The sequence below is a fragment of the Leptinotarsa decemlineata genome, unplaced genomic scaffold (assembly GCF_025532065.1).
Source record: "Leptinotarsa decemlineata unplaced genomic scaffold, Ldec_3_MD MMD2_tig00000251_RagTag_RagTag, whole genome shotgun sequence".
Lineage (NCBI taxonomy): Eukaryota > Metazoa > Arthropoda > Insecta > Coleoptera > Chrysomelidae > Leptinotarsa > Leptinotarsa decemlineata.
This window is the reverse complement of record NW_027412547.1, coordinates 11,091,117-11,110,679: the sequence shown is the minus strand read 5'-3', so window position 1 is coordinate 11,110,679 and position 19,563 is coordinate 11,091,117. Positions and strand designations below refer to the sequence as shown.

Below are 19,563 nucleotides of genomic sequence, written 5' to 3'. Positions count from 1 at the left end.
TAAAGGGGACCCACTGAGGTACTGCTTCAACTGTCCTTTTGCCTTGTCTTCGGACCCTTTCTCGAAGAGCTCAGGTCACAGCGCTTACACCACTCTTCCACGTCTCGACGGCAATTGACCCAATAGAAATGCCCTTTCGTGCGACCTTTGTGGAGCTGTTCGAGTTTATTCACGATACACGTCTTTGGAAGGATTATCTGGAATTTGTTCATCCGGGCTTTCCCATGTCCTAGTGATGAAGTCATCTCGAATGCACATGGAATCCTTTTGGAGCCAATAACACTTCTCCTGCTGGCCGTTCTTGGAAATTTCTTGCCATTCCAGCCCCACTCCTTTGTCAACTCATTCTCGTACAGTTTGCAAGACCGGATCCACCTTCTGCGCTACGATGATATCTTGTCTCGTCAGGAAGGTAGTGTCACCCTCGGAGGCTGTTAGTAATCGTACCCCACCATGGTCAGATGGTACCTCACATATTCTGTCCGTATCCTTGGGGAAGGTACCCTGACAGGTTATTACTCTCCGGGTCAGAGGGAACCTGAAGCAGCAGGAGGTAGGGGAGCTCACCTCCCTATCAGAGCTGTCCATAAAGGAGTCTCTGCCCGCTACCTTGTCACGTCTGATGGAAAGTTCTTCTCCTGTTAACTGGTGACAATTCAGAAATTCGTCCACAGCTTGGGATGCAGAAGCCAATGTACTTCTCCTAACGTTTGCTGAATTCAGTTTTTCCAAACCCCGACGCTCCAGTTCAGATGATCTCAAACGCCTGTCTCTTCTTTCGTCGGATGCTGGACGTGATCGACAATACCGCCTTAAATGCCCATCTCTGCTGCGGATAAAGCATTTAGGTCGCCCTCTTGCCTTGAGTAGGTACAGTTCCATTCATCAAATATTTCTTGAAGAGTTCCTCTAGACTAGTCTTTCTCAAAGTGGATGATAACGCCTCCTTGTGGGCGCTGGAGGCCTATAGGGGGCAGTAAAGGGCACAGAGAAGATTGGGGGGCGGTGGGAAGATTGAAGCGGTTTAGGGTGGCGATGGCTAATTCAAAAATGTGATTTTGCTTTCAACACAAACTTTACCGCTCCTTTACGCTTAACGCGCGTTTCCTCGTGTAACGCCATCTAGGGGACTAGACAGTAACTATTTCCTGTCCGATAGTTGTCAAACTGTACAATAGACGGCGGTAAGTTTCAATGCGAAGTGAGAAGTTTCTAGTCTCCATTCTCGAAAGTACTAGGCCCGCCCACTGCCTCATATAAAAGCGCGCGCGCCATCCAGCCAGTAATGTTATTTGACGATATTACGAAAACAAGTGAATTTAGTTAGCGAATAGCCAGGTGGTGAATACTGTGAGTGGTGTCATTAGCAAGTTTTTATTACTCGATTCTTTACTTCGGCATTTTTTAAGACAAAATTATGTCGGAAGCAAAAAAGCAGAAACGGCAGTATAGCGCAGAATATTTGAAATATGGATTTATTGAAAATCTCACAAATCCATCTTAGCCTGTGTGCCTTCTTTGTCAAAAAACATTTTCGAAAGAAGCGATGAAACCCTCAAGGCTACAAGATCATTTGAATAAAATGCATTCAGATAAAAAACACAAAAGTGTTACTTATTTTCAAGAACTGGAAAAGAAACACTCAGCTCGGCCAACTGTGTCAAAACTTTTTTCAGCGGCTTCTGAGCAAGACGACGACGGACTCCGAGCTTCCTACAATATCTCGTTGCTAATTGCTCAAACAGGTAAACCTCACACTATTGGAGAGGGTTCAATTTTACCGGTAATAAAAGAAGTAATAGCTACTGTGCTCCATAAACCAGCGGCAGATATTATCCGAAAAATTCCTTTGAGCAATAGTTCCGTGCAAAGACGAATTGATGAGATTGTCTGAAAACATTGAAGAGTCATTGTGCAATGATCTGAAGACTATTAAATTCTCAAATCAGTTAGATGAGTCCACTTTACCAACCAATGAAGCATTGTTGTTGTCATATGTGAGGTTTATTAAAAATGAGAAAATATTTCAAGAACTACTATTTGCCAGAAATTTAGAGACTGATACAAAAGGAGAAACCATATATAATACACTGGAAACATTTTCTGATCAGAAAGAAATTCCACTGAAGAATATTATATCAGCTGCTACGGATGGCGCTCCGGCTATGACAGGACGTCACAAAGGCTTCATAGCTAACTTGAAAAATAAAATTCCATATGTGCTAGTTGTATATTGCGTCATTCATAGGCAACATTTGGTTGCGAAACATTTGAGTGAGCGCCTTTCTCAATCACTGCAATATATCATCAAAGCAGTCAATAAAATCCGAAACAGCTTTTTAAATCACAGATTATTTAATCAGCTTTGTGTTGCTAATGATGAACCGATTGCTATTTCACACAGAAGTGCGTTGGTTATCAAGGGGTAACTGACTGACTCGATTTTACAATCTATTTGACTCTGTAATAGAGTTCTTGGAAAACAAAGACAAAGAATTGCACGACAACCTCATCACTTCAAAGAATGATATTGCGTACTTGACAGACCTGTATAAATTATTTAATGATGTCAATCTCCAACTTCAAGGTGACGACTTGAATTTGATTAAAACAAAAAATGTCATTGCTGCATTTGTAGCCAAATTGCTCTCATACAAGAATAATATCGGCAGACGTGAATTTCGCAATTTCCCTAATTTGTCAGCAGTATCCTTCAACAACGACAACTTGCTTGTTTACTGACAACATTTGGAGAACCTCCACAGTGATTTCACAGAACGATTCCAGGACATTTTAAAATTGGAAATACCGGACTGGGTGTTGGATCCTTTTTCAAATGTCAACACAGCAGGATCATCGTATTTGTGTGAACGTGGATTTAGTGCTGTGGCAACTTTGCTAACTAAAAAGAGAAATCGGTTGCAGATTACCGAACGCGGTGACTTAAGGCTGTTTTTGAGTAAACTCGAGCCTGATATTAACAAATTGTTAAAAATCATCAAATTCATCCTTCACATTAGATTAGTTTTAAAATTCAAATTGAAATGTTTGTTTTAATAACATGAATAAAAGTTTTCCTAATATTACAAAATGGTGTTTTACGTTACCCTCATCAGAAAGTTTTATTTTCACATGACACGCATAATTTAATTAATAAAATAATGTCTGTGATTGTGATTCTTAAGATGTAGTGAAGTAAAAAAAAATTGGGGGGCGCTAGAAAATAATTAATTCTCGAAGTGGGCGGTAGACAAAATAAGTTTGAGAACTTCTACTCTAGACCTACCATGAGTCGATCTGTTCCTTCGTCTTTCTTTTCGTTGATGGCCCTCACTAGAACTTTTCATTGTTGTCGCGAAGCATTTTTGGCAGCTTCAAATTTGAGAGCATAAATGATGGCTTCATTCAATGTTTTATGACGTACCATTCTCAGTAACTGCTGTAGCTCTGTGTCTCGAACCCCGTCGATGAAACTATGGACACCAATCCAGTAGGAGAAGTTATCAGCTGCTTCTTGATAGGCGAGTCTTACCAACCTTTCGACTTCAGCTCCAAACTCCTGCAGACTCTCGGATGGACCTTGAGTTCTTACCTTACAGTTGGGCTTGACAGACTTGTTGAAGGTGCTCACTACCAATTTAATTGAAATAAGCGTCATTTCAATCAGTGCACTTTTGCCGCCGGTTTCTGCTGATTCAATATTCGGTACATTTTGTCGATTTCCTCATAATGAGACTCAGCTGTGATGGTTTGGCCCAGTTACAGAAAGTTATAGTGAATCACACCAACCGCTGACTACCATACAGTCTTTTAATGGTAGGTTTTCGCCTTCGGTAAAAGCTTGGGTAGCTCACTGGTGCCCAACCACTGTCCTGAACGTCTCCTGTTGTCGCAGTCAACAACAATTTGGAAAAAATGAACAGCATCAATGTATAGAGTACAAAAGATTATTATTATAGTTGGTGAATATCCATAACATATTCAGTGACACTTTATTGTGAGATGTTCACTAGACAGTTTTCAAACCCGAAAACGTGTTTTGGTTTTTATACTCGTAAAAAGTATAAAAAAGCTTGAGGAAGCTATTGTATATCGAAACACAAACTGTCCAAATATTAATAAAAACATTTTAAACATTACTATTTATATATTTAGGAATCTTTTTTTATAATTAGATTCTTTATTTGTAAATTATTTTTTAAATCATTTTCAAAATTTATATTTAATGCTGCTTTTATATTGTTCTTTCTATTTGCACTCTAATTTGTACCAACTGTCTATGACTTGTCACAAATGTCTAAGGTGATTAAATAAAAATCTATTTAATCTATCTATCTAATTAATGATGGACGGCACCAACATTATTCATTTCCGGAACCTCTCCTTGCCATCCGGTTTCACTTCCTAATATATGATCGTGGGGTACCTCGGGAGCGATCTTGAAGGAATTATGAAAAATGCTGTTTTGACGGTAGATATTTATAATTTTTACTTCACAAAACGTTTAGCGAAACACACCAATGAAGAACTGTTAACAATAATAATATAAAAATAACAATAATAAATCAGCTTCAACTTTAAAAAGGTTTAAAACTGATCTACTGCATCATATTTATAATAAATGTAGCTGAAGTTATTACTAATAAGATCATAAGTCATGATTTATGGAATATTAATCAATTATTTGTTAGTTATAATTTTGTTGTTGTATATTAGGAATGTATCCTACTTACCAAATAAATATTATTATTATTATTATTATTATTATTATTATTAATAATAACAACCATACCTGAACCCACATACAAGAATAGGTGAATACCGAACAGGCACAAGTATCATTCAACAATAGCAGAATATAAATATATTATTTTTTCAGGAATATACCAGTTAGAATATCGAAGTCATATGGATTTGAGAATCAGTGATCATAAACCAGTGAGCGCCCTTTTCAAGTCGGAAATAAGTGTCGTAGATCCAATTAAATACAGAAAAATACATGAAGATTTACTGAAAAAAATGGACAAATTCGAAAACGAGTACTTACCACAAGTGACTGTAGACCAGACAGAGGTTACGTTCGATTTGATTAAATTCCGAGAACCTCAGAGTAGGGAAATAACTATTGCAAACACTGGAATGGTGAGAATATTATTCAGTATGGGTATTAAATTGATAATAGTTATCATTATTGTATTATGACTTTATGCATTCACCTTTCTTCAGATATATTTTTGTCATATGAAAAATTCATCTTCTCATAAGCGAATTCTAAATCATTCCGTCTTACATACTTAAATTTTTCATTCAATTTTACTGTATGCCCGAATTATAGATGAAGATACAACCTACCGAATAACTATAAGCCAGTTGCTTTACTATCAGTAATGTTGAAAATCATATAGAAAGTTAAAAATCGACATTGAATATTTATAATACTTTGACATCTTGAACCATCATCGATATGTTTTCCAGAAATGAATATTGACACCCAACTTTTTTAATGTCATCTAGGAATAATCCAATTGTGAAATATGGAAAGTCTCGGACTGTTGTGCTTGATATTTCCAATCTTAATGAAGGTCTGAAAGAATCTTTGGCTTGGACTGTGATCAAGTAAAATTCAGCATCCCAAGCATCAGTTTTTTCTGAGAAGGTGAATGCAGTAGAACCTGATATAATAACGTCAGGGTTTCTATTATCACTATATGCGTCAATTACTTTGGATGTAAATGGCAATATGGGATGTTGAAGACAACTTCTCAGAAAATTGAAATAGAAAGTTATACTAACCTCAACCGCTTCTGATGCCTCATAAAGCTCAAATGGGCCTTTTTTGGAATATTGCTCATTATACCCTGAGGCTGCTAGATTCAATCCAGAAAAAGCTATCCTCCGGATTTTAGACCCAAACATCACAAGCAATTTTTATTGTCTTGAATATCGAATGAAAGTTGGAGACTTTCACTGGAATTCATTCTATCGCGTGAGAAAGACGCGGAGCGGAAAACTATTCAATTCACTATACTTCAAACTATATTTTTCAAGGACTCTTTTATTTGGAAAAGGGCGTCCCAAGACCGTTTTTCGTAATGAATATAATTTACAACAATGTGAATCCAATTTAAATTGCCACATTTGTATAGGCACTACTCTTATAGAGTTGAAAAGAAATCTGTGCATCTAGATAAAAAATACCGGTACTTTGTTGATTTTTCAGTATAAGTTTCTCTCACGTATCACAGTGGTGATATCATCTGTAGTTATACGCAACTCAGGATACAAACCATGACTTTTATTTTATAACTCCAACAAGACTTTTTATGTTCACTTGTTTTTCCTTGAGAAACATGTCAATAAAATTACTCAAAAATGATTTTAAAATTTTCAGGTACCTGCTGAATTTGAATTCATAAAAAAATTAGATGAGACGAGTTATTGCAAGAATTGGCTGAGAATATCTCCATATTGTGGAAGTATAAATCCAGGTATTGATATATGTTTTTGGGTATATTATTTTCAGCTAAAATTATAGTTTAGTTATACACCTTAAGTGTATAGTTTTCTACAACCCTTATTTACAGTCCACTTTTTCAATGTCATCTTCAATAATAATTTAGAATCACAATGTTGATACAAACATACTGAGGAATAATCAACATGTATTTTTAAAGTTTTTCAATCTGAGAAATAAATGAATTTTGATTAATAAAAGGCCAATTCCAATCGCACCAAAAATCGGGATTGTAATGTTTAACTCTTCCCATTTTTGGGAAGAGTTAACTGTTAATTATATGGGATCCTTTATTGCTCCAGTCCCGCAATACCATAGTGATTTATTCATAAAAAGCTCTTACCAAATTGAGCCTAAGAAATTCTTTGATAATTCTTATGATGTGTTTCCAACTAATAGATTATTTTCTTCTAATCCAATTGCTTGAATGATTATCTTAAACAGAATTTGTGTGATTAACTAATTATATATTTTTATCTACCTTTGTAAGGTTTTCCACAAACATGTTTCTCTCTTAGTACCCAAAATCTTTCCCTCAGTTCATAAAACAATGTTTGTAAACCAACATTATCAAAAAGATGTAAAGTTATTTTGGTGAAAATGAAAACATTACACTAATGTACACATTATCACCTCTGGGATCGTAGATATTGTTCAACTAGCAAAGGATTTCACAAATAGGGAAATATATATTTCAAAATCAATTTTGAAATATTAATCTCTCCCAACTACCTACACAGTAGGGTGTGCTAAACGCCTGTCGAAAAACAACTACTTCCCCGGCTAACTCCATGCTGGATATTGAATTACTCTCTCCTAGAATAATTTCAGCATGGTCTTTCTGCTGGATGAACATGAAACATCTGCGAAACTAGCCTTTGTGAGGAATTTTGCATAAATGTCTGTCAGATATAATTCAATATCCTGCATGGTATCAGCCAGGGAACCGAGATATGTTTACCACACCCTAATGTGTAGGTAAGTGGTTGAGATTTATATTTCGAAATATTCATTCCCTTTTAAGTATGTATCCCTCCTTGATAGTTTTCATTTTTGATTTCGATTCCACAAATTGTTAAATGTTTGATAATTCATTGTTTGAAATTTTGAAATAATCACTACTTTAACAAATAGAAATGCAATGTACAATCAAAGAAAATATTTGTCGTATTTATTCAAATATGTGTAAAAGTTAACAAAAAGTGTGGAAAAGTGTAGTCGTTTTTGGAAAGCATTAGTGTCATTTTTGGGATGTGAAATATCTTGGGTTTGAAGTAGGGAGCAACAGAACAGCATTTTTTAAGTAAATAACTCGCGAAAACTGATAAGTACTCATAATTACATTATAATTTTTTCCATCAAGTTACCTTCGACGTTGGGTACTTGAAAAGAAATGAGCTTTCAGAAAATGTAGTGAGATCATCTCATAATTATCAGTATCTAGAGGCTTTTAAGAATTTCTTGTTTGCTGTCCGAATTTACATGGTAGCATTTTAATATATATAAAAAAAATTGCGCCGCTGTATGGATGGTTTCACTCTCGAAAGTTGTGTCAGTTTCTCTAGAAGTGTTTCTAGTTACTTTTGATGTCAAATTCTCGAAAGTAGTTTTTATTATATGGTAGTTGGTTATTTTCTTGATGGAATTTGATTCCAAACTTTATTTTGGTATAAAGCGTAACACTGTTCATTTTGGATTTAGGATTTGTTAGTGACGAATAACTGTTGACTGCGGTAACTTCAGCATAACTGAAATGGTTATAGTCTTATGGTGATGGTAATAAGTGTCAGAGCAGTATACATTTAGCACAATACATGGCTTGATTCCGATCTCAGTTTTTCTACCCATATAAGCTTTGTTTGCAAAACATTTCAACAAAACTTACTATGCAATTTTTCAAATGAAATCAGTACTGTATAGAGTACTATTTGCATACATTCATTAATCAAATGACAACATATAGGTTAGCAACTGAAAACCTCTTGAATATAGGCAAAAACATTGCATTTCAAAATGCAAGGGTAGACCCTTGCATTTTGAAATGTGACTTATGAAAAATATTTCAACATATTATATTCATCATATTGGAACATCATCATAATTATTTTCCCAAAAATCTAATTCTAGACATACTGAAGTGTTAAACTTTTATAAATAGTACAATCTATAACTACATAATATCTCTTTACATTAATTCGCACAGTTTTGAAGAATATGAAAATTCTGATCAATTCAAGGCAAAAATAACGGAATATTTACTAGAATACTGTTTTTATTCCATAAATGAGTGGAAAAGTACTTTATTCACCAAGTATTTTACTAAAGGAAATAATCAATGTATAATCTTTTAATTCTTTGATTGTTTCTTTTTATGTTGTTTATATACTTTTTTTATGATAATGTCAATAAATGTCAAGATGGCATAAAAAATGTTCCTGATTTGCATGTGTGTTGCAACACAATATACAGTTTACAATTTTTTTCAACTGCTGGTCAAAATATACATCCGGTGGGAAAGTTTTGTTAATCTTGAGGTGTATAATTACTTATAAAAAAAATCTTGAGGTATATAATTACTTGTAAAAAAAAATGTTTTCTCATTTGCTGACTGAAACTGAGAAATGATTGGTATGAAGATGGCGATCTTCTCTGCAGTACTGAAACATTTGCTAGATCCATTTATTACATATTGGTAAAATATAAAATCTTTATAGTGTAAATATTCAACACCTCAATTTCTATGAGAACCCTGACACTCCTCATTTTCTCTTCTGTTGTCATCACATCAGTTTTTTTTTTGGTGTTTTAAAACTTGTCTCAGCTAAACAGATTCGTTCATCAACTTCTGCTTTACCATTCAAAAAATCTAATAAACTAGATAAATTATCTTTATATTAAGATGTTTCATTCTGAGAAAACCCAGGTGGTTTTACGTGAAAATTACAATGTCTTCCTCGCCTCCTCAGCAAATGATTAGGTACGACTGATTCTACATGACGAAATCACATCGCAGCATATTTTTTTCCAAAGTAACCACCCGCATTTCAACCCTATATGATCCTAAAACCCGCAACTGTATTTTGATTTCAGAGAGTGGCTAAAGTCTCACTTGGTGTGTTTGCTGTGTCTGATTCAGAACTAGTGCCCAATCTCTAACATAAACCCATCACTAGCCAATCAGTATTTCACCTGGTTGATAGCTTTTTGAATAATTTGCCCCTGATGGAGAAAAACTGTTGACCAACTGCCTTACTGCTGAACCTTTTTAATGTCCTGGGGGAGATATCAAAATTTATCTTTCTGGACACCAAATCCAATTCAGTTTTTGACATTACTGTCAAACTTCTTCAATTCAGATTTGGTATCCTGAAGTTCTTTTATTGTGTTGGCATGGATGTATTTGATGAATTCTAGGTAAAATTATACTTCATCAAACTCCTTATGATTTTGTATATCAGTTTACAAAACCGCGACACGTGTTTCGCTATACAATAGTATCTTCATGCGTCACAATACTCCTCCTGAAGACGCCTGAAGATGCTACTGTATAGCGAAACACGTGTTATGATTTTGTGAACTGTTGAGTGGAAATCTCACATTACAGTGTTTTTTGAATATATCTGCAGTGTATCATGATTATTAAATGTGTAAACTGGTTACATTCTTTCATAATATTGTCCACACCAAATAATATGTGTGACATGATGTTTGAACATCTGATAACGTCACGAACAACTTTGTTTTTCCAATTTTTATTGATTAGAAAATTGAATGTCGTTTGAGAAACAACACTTGTTTGCAAACTAAAAAACCAAAAAAAAAATATTTTAAAACCTGCTTAACTCTTTTAACAAGAACATTCCATCGAGTTTGGGTTGAAACAGGTGGGGTTCTCATTGAAACAAGTATAGATCTAAATTACATTATATGAAATGAAATGACTGTATTTTTTTTTCAACAAGACGGATTTCTTGAACGACTGATTCAATTATCAATAGATTTGGTCTTGTTTAAATCAAAAATATTATTTTCATAGGTGAAAAATGTGATGTTAAACTGGAAGTTTGTTTGGAAACCGACCTGCAGAAAATTTATGATATTTTAATATTGCATTTAAAAGGTGGAAAGGATATGTTTATAATTGTTAATGGAGAGTGCCAAAAATCTTGTTTCACTACATCAATATCGACATTATGTAGAATATCTCTACCCATTATGCAATCTTCAGAAGAACAGTGGAGGTTAGCGGTAAGTTTGGAAAAAAAATTTCTACTGAATTTTTGCAGACAACATTAAATAAATTTTTATTAATTTTGTTTCTGTCTCAATAATTTGGGACCACAAAATAATCTGAAAACTATACATTGGCCATGATTGAAAGTGGAAAGAATATACTTGAAAAGAAATCACCTCATCTAGTCCTAGTCAAAGTGAAAAAATGTAGTAGTTGAAAAGATTACTTACTGATTCTAAAACACTCCCTTGATATACAGGAAAAGTTGATCAATAATAATACACAAATAATACACAAAATCGACTCTAGAATACATCAAAATACGTAGTACATAGAAGTTCTTGTGTTTTAAGAAAACTACTGGAAAGGAAGTTTGCAAAATTACTACAAGACTTCAAGGTCTCTTGTTATGTCTTTGGAATTATATATTTTTTTTATTTTCTGATCGCCAATAAAACACGATATATCTTTGTGGTATATCATTTAATAATCGACTGCCCTGGTCGATCATCAACACCTGAGAGAGAAGTGAACCAATACACGTCCAATATTCACACAATCTTGCCAGTTGTCCAGTGTTGCTAACTCAATGTACTTATTTACGAATATTGATACCTTACAGTCTAGCACAGTATTCAGAAGAAGAAAACAAACCATAAATATATGTTTTGGGCTACTTGTCCTCACTATGGTGTAGCCAAGTACAAAACACTTGGCTATCAGAAGTTGGCACAGGAGTGATGAACAGAAGTCAGCCGCACATTTGAAGTTTGCTTGAAAGATCTTGCTTTCACATGAAAATCCGAAATCACCGAGGAAGCAGTTAAAGCTACTTGCGAGGAAGCAGTCCCAAAAATTATTAAAATATGAAGGTTATCAAGTATCACATGTACATTTGAGCAGGGCAAAACGGCCTTTTTTTTATAAGTTATTCTCCTATCAGTTGTTATTTTTTGTTCAATGTAATAATAGTAGAAAATAAGTGTTTTAATAATTCCAGGAAAAAGGTGAATCCAGTGTTTTATATTCAGTACCCCGGGAGTTATGGCTTCTCATAGACCATTTGTATAGATATGGTCTGAAAACCAAAGAATTGTTTGAATCTAGTGCCCTTCATGAAGAAATTATCAGGATAAGAGACTGGTTGGATTTTGGATCTTTAGATCCTTTCCGTATCCTTTTATAAAGCAAATTTCCATCAGTTTCTAAAATATTTTATCCTAAATAATTATTTTCCTCGACATTTTTTTACAGCTGGGACAGTTCAGGCCGCAGCTGAAACTTTGCTTTTGTTTTTATCATATACCAAAGACCCTATAATACCCTTCGATCTACATGACACCTGCATTGCAGCAGCTTCCAATTTTCAGAATTGTCGACACGTAAGAAACTTTATTATCTTGTTCCATTTATGACCTATTCATTTGGTAGAACTTCATAAATACTTTTGTGTAATTTCTACTAAGTTTATTTATTATTTGTTAGGACCGGTTTTGGTTTGTTAGACCATTCTCAAGTTACTTGAGAATGGTCTACAAACCGAAAGCGCATTTCAAGAATATCCGCTATGAGCTCTTTTGAAGCTTCTTTAGCAGAATTCTGAATTTTTGACAACCTCAATAATCTCTCATAGATTATGCTGTTATATACGTAGCATACAATAACAGAACACTAGTGATATCTAATGTAGTATCATCTTGGATTGAAAACATTTTTGTTGCCTTCACTTTCTTGATAAGATTCGCGATCATATGGATGATGAGATTAACAGTCGGTTTTGATAGCATGCTTACAAAAACTCCTCTGTCCATTTCACCGGTAGGTTTTGGAGCACGATTCGATTTACTTTTACCGATGCAAAAATCAGTGGTCATTTTTTTCAAGAAATATTAAAATTTTCGGGAAATTTCTGTGGTCGAGATTATCATATTCTAACTTCTATAAGTCAAGAACATAATCGTGAAAATGCAACAATGAAAATTTATTTAACAATTATATTTACCCACCAATTTACGATGTATACAATGCTTTCCATAATTTTAATTTTATATCCATAATTTTAATGTTAATATCTGTTGTTCATTACTTTTTGCACCTCGAACTATTTTCATTGAAAAAAATTATCTGCTCAACGTTTGCCTTTTTTCTTTCATTCAATAAGGGGCCATTCATAACTTACGTCACACGAATTTTAGACCCCCCCGTCCTTGTTATAGGTTGTCACATTTCTAGAAACCCCCCCTGACGTGACGTCACACATTTTTCAAACTTTTGCATGTATTTGAAAGTAATCAGAAGAAAACAGTTATTTTCATAGTTTAATGGAGAAAACTATGACTGTCACTCAGCGAAAGTCAATTCTCAAGTAAACAATAGCAATTGTATTGTCGAAAGTCTCGCAAACAACCAAACATTCAGAACTCTTGTGAATTTTAATGTATCACTTGCATTATAACGCCGCTTTAGAAGTTAAATCTCATAGCTAGAGTACTAAATTTTGTATTCACATATAAATTTCATGTTTTGATATTTTAAATTTTAACCTGTGACGTCACAAAGCTTTTGACCACCCCCCTGTCCCTTGTTACACTCACATTACAGCGATACCCCCATTAACGTGTGACGTAATTTATGGATGGCCCCTAACAGTAGCATTTTTATGAGAAGCAGATTGTTTGTGATCATTTATTTTTAGGTGAATATGCATACCCGACAAAATACGGTTTTTTTTTCTTCGTTGTAAAATAGCTATATTCTTTCCGTGCCATCGATATCAATTCATATAAACATTTTTCAATGACAGAATATTTGAAAACGTATAATTTATCTATGGGTTGCACCCCTCAGCGGCCGGGCCAGTCCGGGGAACGACAGGCCCACCGGGAATTCGATCAAAACTCCCGTATGGCCAGTCCGCCCCTGCTAAAAAATATAAACTTCTGTTTTCAAATATTTCTAAACTGCTACGCGATTTATTGTATATTTAAGTTTCTTGAGGTATTTTCAATAGCATACTAAATATGGTTGGTTACTGATTAGGCAAATAACTTTTGAATTGAAATAAATTAATAACATTATGAAAATAGATATGAAGGAATGGAAATAGTATGTGTACTCATCATGGGATAAAATAAATTAAAGTCAGGGGATGAAATGGATTGAATTTTGAGGACGAAAAATGATTTTTCACAATCTCCCCTGAAACTAGCACAACTGTTGAAATAAGCTGAATGTGAAAGTTGTAAGTAATATAAAGATCTAATTCTGTATAAACCTCTTTTTTCACATAAACCGAAATTTGTCTGAGAAAAAATGGAAAACCATTTTTTAATTTTTTTCTCAATTGTTTTTTAGTAGATCACCTTTTTATATTCTCAATATGCTGTAATTACTTTATACAAAATATTGATTTATTACTGGATTAAACCTAAAAATACCTCATATTCAGCCTATGAATACCATTCAAATAAAGGTAAAGATTATAACTTTTTGTCTTTTCAGACGATAAGGGGCGACACGCCAGTATAGTAAGCCTGTTCACAGGCAGATGGGACGACGACAAACCTGTTGTTTGTTGTATGCTTCAGCTTAGTTCGAAGAATGATACTCTGACGGAATTCGATTTTCAATTATCGGAAATCATTGACTTTATGTTGATGATATACACTATCTAGCACTGACGAGTGGCCAAACAGCCCGAAACCGGCCTGCAAGTGTGTTCCAATAATTGAAAATCTATTGCGGCCGTTGTATCGCCAACAGCATATGCAGGAATAACTTCTGTGAAGAATCCAGCACTGACACCTGTCGGATATAATCCAACGCCCTTCGTGGTATTAGCCAGGGGAGTAGTTGTTTTCTGATAGGTGTCAGTCCATTAACCTACTGTGTAGGGAGTTGAGACTGGCCTGAACGAATTGTTCTTAGATAATTTAAATATGAAAGTTGTAGGCAACAAAAAATGTACAACTTTGATGAAAACAATTTTTCCACATAATGTAGAATTTTTTTAGAAATATATTTTCATTTTAAATTTTTTTACCGCTTAAAGAACTTTTTTCTGGCGAAATTTGATGGAAATATCATTTTTGTATCCCTGAAAAATATAATTTTTTATTGATGATATTTGAGATTTTACTATTTGTTAAACTTAAAAAAAAAAGTTTCTTCAGAATATCAATGTGATATAAACGGTTTTCTTCGAAAGCAATGGTAATTTTGGACAATGTAGAAAAAGTGACATTACCATGAAAAAAAATCGCCAGAAAAATATGAAAATTGTTTGATTGGTAATGTTATTGGTAATTTTCTTTCACAACTTCTAAAACTAGATGATTTAACAAAAAGGACCACTGTTTTTGGAACATGAGGATTTTATGTTGGAAATGAGGTATTTTTCAGGTTTAAAATCAAAATAAATTGCTGTACTAAATGTTTTGATTGAAAAAAATCATAGTATATTCAGAAAACAAAACAACCAAGTTTTCTCTAACTATCGTGAGAAACAAATAAATTGTATTGGAAAATAAAATCCCAAAAAAACGGTTTTTTACTTTTTTTCTGAAAAAATACCAGTAAAAGGTAAAACTGTAACATCTCACCTAGTATATTTCCGAAACAAACACTTTTCCCATTCACCATAAATGCAATACTCTTATCGACGCGCATTTCACCAACCAAGATGGCGTCTTTAGGAGATACATCAAACTAATTCCTAACTCTAAAACTGGTCTCTATTTATATATAAGAGAGAACACTTTTACTTTCTGATACACATCAATGATGTGTATCAGAATTTGATCTACAGGAAGAATACCAGTACATTTAGATATATTCCTGATAGTTGACACCATTGTCCACAATACTAAATGGCAGATCTAAACTTTCTTGTCAATAGACTTGTTACGTTCTCCTTACACATGCTTCAAATATAGCGGATAAGGTGATTAGGAAACGTAAATTCAGAGAGAATCTTCTACTTTTTAAAAAGTTGAACGTGAAAGTGGCCTTCAAAACTTCTTGCGCTCATTTCGAAAAATGTTAGGTAACCCTAAATACAAGGGTTACCTAACATACATACCCTAAATACAAGGGAAAAGTCGGGCGTATATGAAACATGCTGTGAGGACAATGACAAAAAATATATCGGTCAGATTAAGTGAGCCATTGAAATTCGTTTCAAAGAACACGCAGCACATATTCGATTTTGAAGACCATAAAAATTTAGTGTCGATCAACACGCCTTGGAGATTGACCATAGAATAAATGAAAACTGTCTGAAATCGTTGAGATAGTTACATGACACTAGATTTTTGGATGCTTGCGAAAGTTTGGAAATAACAATGTGTGGCTTGAGAAGTATGAACAATGACAAAGGTCCCATTCCAAAAAACCCATTGTATTTCTTTTTATGAATTACTCTATTTAAATTTGCTGGAACTTTCACGAAAAAGTTATACCTGAAATCATTGGTGAGTATCGGAGAGTAAAAGTATACTCTCTTGGATATAAATAGAGACCAATTTTAGACTTAGGAATTAATTTAATTTATCTCTTAAAGGAGCCATCTTGGTTGATGAAACGCGTGTCGAGAAGAGTATCGCTTCTCTGGTGATCGGTAAAAGTGCTTGTTTTGCAGATTTTAGGTTATGTGGACAAGTTATTCATACAAAAGTACTAGATCTGTATGTTGCCATAAAACTTTTTTCAATAACTCTACTTTCAGAGGAACTCGTGGAAAAACTATTTTGAACTTCTAAAATTCACCCTATGTCATCTTCCTTACTTAGAATTTCAATCCTTTGTAATAGGCTTTTGCACTGGCTAGATGGTTCATCTTATATACAATAGAAAATTTCAAAAGGGCCATTCATTAAAAAAAAATGTGTATTTGTGACTGTTCCAGATTATACTACAGAAAGTACCAGATTTGCATCGGAATGTATTTCTGTACATCTGTATGTTCCTGCAAGAACTCCTCAGATACTCCAACGACAATGGATATGATGCCAAAACACTTGCCTCTTTATTTGGTGATATTCTTCTTCGTGATCAAATTCGTAACTCCAAACCCCAAGCTAGCAGGGGTAAATCGAATTTTATCTACAACTTCATCATTAATGATCTAAGTTCTTCTATTATTCCACACAAGTAGATAGTACTTTAAATTTGAATTATGTCAACCGATTGTTCTCAATGAAGATATAGCTGTATAGAAGATAGATATTGATAGATATTTTGGGTTCTGATTTCGATTTCGAATAATTTTTTTTGTACTTCCAGAGCTTTACGCTTGATTATTTGCGAGTAAAATTAATTTCAATAATTCACTGAATACACATATATACAAATCATATTTATGCTGTAACTAATAGAAATTTGTGTAAAATGTTCGCCATCCATATACCCTTCAAAATTTCAAATTCCATTGATATTTCAAACTGAAATATTCCTTTATTTTTTTATATAATAATGAATTGGAATATGTCTTGAAGGTTTAATGTACCTAATAATTTTGTTTCTGATTTCCTTTCAAATTTTATCACATTTAGTTATCCTCATAAACAGTCTAAAAGGTTCAGAAATTACTGTACTGCACTTGTCTAAAGGTACAATTTCGGAAATGTATATGAAAAGCGAATACTTAGACGTCTCTAGTTGTATGACTGCAAATCTATCAAATCTACTAAAACAGTTTTGTGTATATATATTTATTTCAAAAAAATGTACATTATTACACCAATTTGCCAGTATTTTTATAGATAATTTAGATTTAGGAGCTACATTGAACAATAAAGGTTATAATGTGATATTTTTTTATTCATTTATGAGTTAACCCCCCATAGTATAAATATTCCATAAATTTTAGAATGTTAACAGTACTAATAACCTAACTTCAATTATAATATATATTTAATAGACGTATTCAAAAAACAGTTTACTGTGAGATTTTCACTACAATTTTACAAAAACACAAGTGTTGCGTTTTTGTAAAACTGATTGGTGAAAATCTCACACCGAAGTGTTTATTGAATATGTTAGTTATTATTAATTTTATTATTAATGAGGCGATAGACATTTGAGAATTTGGTCGAAGTTCAGTTGAAAGTATTTGTTGTTTTGACAGTGTAGTAGTGAAATGAAGTTAAGTTTAACTGTACAGTGTAATCAATTATTATCGAACTCACAGGGAAAACGTAAAAATATGTTATAGTGTCCAACTGTTCGAGTTTCACCATTATGTTTATTAACAAAAAATGATTTTGTTCGTTGGAATTGTTCGAAATATGATTATAGATATTTTCAGTCAATACAAGCTTTTTGTTATGAAATTCAATATTGTTATCTCATGCTAGGAAAGGTAAGACCTAGTCATTCTCTAGTTCGCACAAGTTTCGACTTTTAAGAAGGTGATAGCTGGTTAACGAAAAACACATTTTTCAACATTCCCTCATTTCTGATTATTGCAATATCAGATGTCAATTACCTGAATGGATAATTTGATTATATCTATCACTAGTTCTTGTCACAAACCAACAACATATTCTTATATCAAAGAACACCACTGCCTACTCTGATAACTTGATCCAGAACCTAGATTTGGAAATCTACTGTGAATGACTCGATCTAATATTGGTATTACAATTTTGATCTTGATTATGAATTTAAGATTTTGTTGACAAAGAACCTGAACCCTTTTAAAAATTTTGGATTTATAAGGCAAGTAAGTATGTAAATATTTCAACTTCGTTTATTAACTATCAAAAGTGAGGGCACATTTATGCTTATATATTGTTTCATTTTTTTCTTTCATATCGATGAGAAAAAATCTTTTCAAGCACTCAACTATTTTCCATTTCAGTTTTTGAGTAGAATTATTTCAACTTTCCCAGGCGTTTTTTCCTTGATAATTTTCAACTGTGAGTGATTTGCATATTCTCATTTTAATACCTATGGAATCTTCTTTTGCTTTCACTGATAACACCTCTAATCGAGCAATTGTAAGAAAACTTGGGTTTGAAATATTTATCCCTTTTATAATATCTATTTCATCTCCTTCTGCAACAGGAGCACTCTTTTTTGGTACCTTCTCACCGTTCAACCTCACTTTACTTTCATAAAACATAGTTTCAATTTTATTCCTTGAAATGCCCAATCCTGCCTTCAAAATTGCATCCATTCGCAATGACAAGACATTTATCTTCAGAGTTTTGGTGTGTTTGTCAGGTATGTTATCCAGAATATCACTATTTTCACTTTCTGATTCTGATTCCGATGTAGCAATTGGTATATTGCTCTTTGATTTTGATACTCTACTCTTGAATCTTGCATTCAATATATTTTCTTGCTGAATATTGCTTATTTGTAGGGGTACAGTCACTTGAAACAACATCTTCCTATTTGGATTTTCAGGCAATATCTTCAATATATTTTTTGGATATAATTTTCGCCGGCATAGGGATATTCCTAATTTATACATTTTTAATCAAGCAAATTAAAAAAATTGTATTTTGAACTATGTGCATAACCTCACTTTACAGTGTTGCCAGATGGAATTAGTCAAGTTAAGATATGTTCCAAAAATAACCACTTCCTAACCGAACTAATCAGAATTTTTGACAGCGGTTACCAGAAAAATATACTATTGTTGTTACTATTGAAACATGATAGTTGTGTCATCAAAATGAGTCAATTGCTAAATTAATTCTGATGTAGAAACTAAACTATACTACACTGTGATCATACATTTTCCAAGTAATCAATCTATAATATTCAAATTAATAGTGAAGTTGGCCGTTCCATCTCAAAAGTTACT

The 19,563-nt window shown here is 33.4% G+C and overlaps 2 protein-coding genes across 2 annotated transcripts in view; one reads left to right on the top strand and one right to left on the bottom strand.

Moving 5' to 3' along the window:
- Positions 1-17,557, top strand: part of Ocrl (Oculocerebrorenal syndrome of Lowe) — a 34,783-nt gene extending 17,226 nt beyond the window's left edge. The window contains exons 12-17 of the mRNA XM_074173696.1: positions 4,880-5,142; positions 6,392-6,488; positions 10,551-10,762; positions 11,749-11,920; positions 12,003-12,130; positions 16,654-17,557. Of these exons, the coding sequence (XP_074029797.1) occupies positions 4,880-5,142; positions 6,392-6,488; positions 10,551-10,762; positions 11,749-11,920; positions 12,003-12,130; positions 16,654-16,902 (1,121 nt within the window). The 3' untranslated portion in view covers positions 16,903-17,557. The remainder of the gene's footprint in view (positions 1-4,879; positions 5,143-6,391; positions 6,489-10,550; positions 10,763-11,748; positions 11,921-12,002; positions 12,131-16,653) is intronic.
- Positions 17,558-18,480: 923 nt separating this feature from the next.
- Positions 18,481-19,314, bottom strand: LOC111509797 (mitochondrial transcription rescue factor 1). The gene has a single exon (XM_023165619.2). The coding sequence runs from the start codon at positions 19,225-19,227 to the stop codon at positions 18,628-18,630; it is 600 nt and encodes a 199-aa protein (XP_023021387.1). The 5' UTR covers positions 19,228-19,314; the 3' UTR covers positions 18,481-18,627.
- Between the last annotated feature and the right edge of the window lie 249 nt (positions 19,315-19,563).

Bases quoted from the DNA above. Each gene is read 5' to 3' on its own strand.
- LOC111509797 (XM_023165619.2), bottom strand. From the start codon at position 19,227: ATGTATAAATTAGGAATATCCCTATGCCGGCGAAAATTATATCCAAAA.